The 3,911-nt window shown below is 50.3% G+C and overlaps 1 protein-coding gene across 1 annotated transcript; it reads right to left on the bottom strand.

Moving 5' to 3' along the window:
- Window positions 1-574: 574 nt before the first annotated feature.
- On the bottom strand, window positions 575-3,574 carry LOC105727967 (granzyme H). Its single transcript, XM_012468181.3, is given in 6 exon segments — window positions 575-741; window positions 1,133-1,390; window positions 1,596-1,731; window positions 2,235-2,247; window positions 2,250-2,375; window positions 3,520-3,574. Coding segments are annotated over 6 exon segments (732 nt in total). The 3' UTR covers window positions 575-597.
- Between the last annotated feature and the right edge of the window lie 337 nt (window positions 3,575-3,911).

The raw sequence follows: 3,911 nt of genomic DNA, 5'->3' as shown, positions 1-3,911 counted from the left end.
GCTGCAGGCAGGCCTGCCTTGGGAGGAGCCTGCCTGCCCCTGGAGGGATAAGCCCTGGAAATAGGAAACTGGGTGCTCATGGCATGGGCCCTGGCCTTCTGGGTCCCTGGAGTCATTTCCTTTTCACTTCCCTGCTCCATTCTCTGCCACATTGTTAGGGGAGCAGGTGGTTGGTTTTGAGATGATAAGAAATTCCTAAGGTCCAGAGAGGTTTATTTATTTTTTTGTGTGTGTGGTGGGGTGGTGAAGATTGTTTGTTTGTAATGGAGTTCAAACTAGCTCTGACAGAGGGTTCAGTATCAAAGACACATGATTGAGAAATTGGTGAAAAAACTGTACAGCATGGGGTTTAGGAAAGAGAGAAAGCTGGGGGAGAAAGGAGGAAGCAAAAGCCAGAACTGACAGCAGACAGCTGCCTGGAACAGCATTGTTACATTTTGAAGATGGTTCAATGAATAAATAAGACTCCAGTCATATTTATGCTAGAGATTCATTTATTACAGCCCTGCAACCCGGAATGCCCACCCCCATGGGATTCTTGCCTCAGTACCAGAGAAGATGGTTAGGCCCAGAGGAAGGTTAGTCTCATGCCTGCTGTTAGAGGCACTTCATTGTTCTCTTTATCCAGGGCAGGAAGTGTGAGACCTTGATGTAGACTCCTGGAGGTGTCCCATTGTTTTTCCCATAGGAGAAAATGCCTTGGACCACGTTCTTACACACGAGGGCCCCCCCGGAGTCCCCCTGTGAACAGAGAGAGGAAAGACTGAACTGGCCTTTCCTGGGATGGGTGATCTCTCTTAGGGGTTGTGTGTGACATCACTGCCAGGCACCCTCAGTCCTGGGTCTCCAGCATGGCCCTGGCTGTGCTTTCTGGCTCTCCCCAGACCAAGCCTTTCTCTGCGATTCTCACAGTCACTCTGGTGATAAGTGACTGTGGGATGATAGATCCTTCTCCTCCAACCACCCCAATCCACCTAGTCTTTAGGAGTGGACTAAAGACTGGATTCCTGGGGGAAACAGGCTACCCAAGCACTGGGCTGAGAGCATGAGGATCTGGCCACTGCCATCCCCCAGAACTCCCTCAAATTCCTCTCTCCCTGTGGTCCTTCTGGGTAGAGGCTGGAAACCCAACCTTGAAACCGGTCTTTGTCTTCTTCGGATCCCCCACACAAATCTCGGTGGCTCTGCTGTAATAGTCATGGAAGACATATTCACATTCCTGGTCCTTCTGCACTGTCAGCAACACTTCCTGCAGTGTGGTTGCTAAAGTGCCCATTGAGACATGGCCCCAGCCAGCCACGCTGCACACCTGCCCTGGTTTCACCTGGGCCTTGCTGCTGGGTAGCCTGAGGGGCTGCACAGCTGAGGTCTGCTTGGCTTTTCTCTCCAGCTGGTGGGAAACAAGCAAGAAAGTCCAGGTCAGGCAATGGCCTTCAGGACCCCAACACAGTGATGGGGCTGCACCATCTTCCATCTCTTCTGAGGCACAGGAACAGTTCAAGAGGCCAGGATGGAAATGAGGGAAGGGCTGGGATCATAGTGGGAGTGGAACCAACTGGACCAAGAAGAGCAAGAGTGACAGGAGTGTGCCTCACTTGCAGTAGCATGATGTCGCTGGAGAAGTTCTCAGGATTATAGGCTGGGTGGGGGATAGCTCTTCTCACAGGGATGAACTGCTGGGTCCTCTCCTGTTCCTTGATATTATGGGCCCCCAAGGTGACATTTATGGAGCTGCACAGAGAGCAGAGTGAGGATGGGGGTAGAGTCATAGGGGATACAGCCCAGGAGCAGTAAGAGCAGGTGACAGCTGGGGCAGGGCAGGGCTGCAGCTGAGGGGAAGTTGAGGGGACAAAAGGGCTCCAGGGCGGAGTGACTGTGCCCTGTGCTTCACAAAGACATGAAGAGTAGGGCTTCTGGGGGCTCTCTCTTGCCTTCAAGAAATACAAAATTGCTCAAGTTTGCATTTTGACCCTTAATGCATGCATTCAACCTTCAGCACTGCTTTATTTGACCAGTGTATGAAACCATGCCACTTGCTTTGACCTCTGACCCTCTGAGCCTGTCCTATTTCTCATCCTTTCGTCATCCTAGTCCTATTTCCAGGTGGCTGCTCCGATGAGCTTTCATGGACTTGTGTTACCAGGAACTCTGGAAGCTCTCCCGAGCTGCAGTCACCGGGAGAGAGCAAGGGTCCCTGTAGGGGGCTCAGGAGGTGAGCTGGTGCTGCTCCTCACCTTCCCCAGCAGCTGTCATCACAAAGTCCTTCCTCACTAGGATGCCGCCACACCTCTTCTTACTCTTCTTATCCAGAAACTGAACAAAGGCCATGTAGGGGCGGGAGTGGGGCTTGGCCTTGTGGCCCCCGATGATCTCCTCTGAAGGGAAAGGCTGGAAGATAAAGTAGCTGGGGATGGCTGTGGTCAGGGGAGAAGGCTTAGAAAGACAGTGATTGAGGATAAAGTCTTTTGTGTGCTGCAGACAGTGAGGGAGGGTCCTCCTGAGCTCTGCAGGCAGCACTCCTTGTAGGCAGAGTAAGCTTTTCTGAACTTCAAGTCTCACAACCTCCTCTGAGAAAGAAGGGACAGTGCCTGACTTCTGCATCCTACTTTAGAAACATATATGGAGGAAGAAAGATCTATTTTCACAATGGGAGATTCCCAGAGGATCCTGGACAGGACTTCCCTGGTTCCTCCTTCTGAGTCTTTCTGATCCCTCTGAGCCTTTCCTATCTTCCTGATTGGTGCCATTTTCTAATGATCTACCCATGAGCTTCTGGAGTTGGATTTTCTAAAATTCTCATGTCCAAGGGTCTAAGACATTCTAGGTTCTCAATAAGTGTTTTTTGGCTGCATAAATGAATAGTCTCCAATTGGCCTTTGGTTGAGGTTTGGTGGGAGTAATGCTGGTGGAATTCAGGACATCAGGGATGTTAGAGGGGGTTACCACCAGGTCAGTGGAGTGGCCAAGGACCTGGAAAGGCAGAGGGAAGTGGAGAAACCAACTAAAAATGGATTGCAAAGCCTATGTGGAGCCAAGGTAATGGGAGAGCTATGGACACAGTCGTCTTGCCACCTCTGAGATCAGTTTCACCATGGCCTTCTCTCCTGGGCAAGGGTGATTGGGTTGGGGCACTGAATAATTTAAATGGTTCTTAAACTGAGTCCAGTGACAACTCCCATGACTGCAACTTGGTGTCTTGAGATTCCCTTTCCTGGGTTGGAGTGTAGGATAATAATTACTTATCTTTTTTAGCTTCACATTCCCCATCAAATGCCTTTCTAAGAACAACCCACACCCCAGGTCATAAAGAAGAGGTCTAGGGAGAGGATAACACCTACTAAAACTTTTAGGGAACACCGTTTTTTGATCTTTGCTGAGTCTCTATCTAGCTTCATATTTATAAGTCTGGGTGTGGAATGGGAGCTGGGTTCAGATTGATGAAAATGCCTGACCAGTGCTCATGGGTGCAGGGTGTCTTATAGATGGGTTCAGGCCTCTGGAACAGGGATAGTCACTTACCTGTCCCAGTCCCAGGGGGCAGAAGAAAGGCCAACAGGAGCAGGAATGGCTGCATTTTCTCAGGAAGGCTGCCCAGGTCAGAGCTGTTGGTGTTGACTCCTTCCAGAAGCAAATGCTGGAGGAGGATGAAGGAGGGGTAGGTACAGTAACCTCAGAGACCTCCTAGACTTGTCCCCTTCTGGTTTCTATGGGTGTCATTATAGAAGGTGGTTTATTAAAATTCTCTGGCTTGGTTTAGATGGACATGGCACTGTCACCACATTTACACCCCTGCTGCTGAGTAACAATGTGAAAGCAAGAATAAAGAACAAGGAGGTGGGGCTATTGAAGTTGTGGCTGTAGCTACAACTGTAGCAGGAAGGCTGGAACCCCAGAAGCTCCTCAGTGACGGA

Source organism: Aotus nancymaae, unplaced genomic scaffold (assembly GCF_030222135.1).
Source record: "Aotus nancymaae isolate 86718 unplaced genomic scaffold, 86718_ANA_hifiasm-v0.15.2.pri h1tg000011l, whole genome shotgun sequence".
Taxonomy (NCBI): domain Eukaryota; kingdom Metazoa; phylum Chordata; class Mammalia; order Primates; family Aotidae; genus Aotus; species Aotus nancymaae.
Note: the sequence above shows the minus strand (reverse complement) of the source record. Positions and strands in the feature narration are given on the sequence as shown.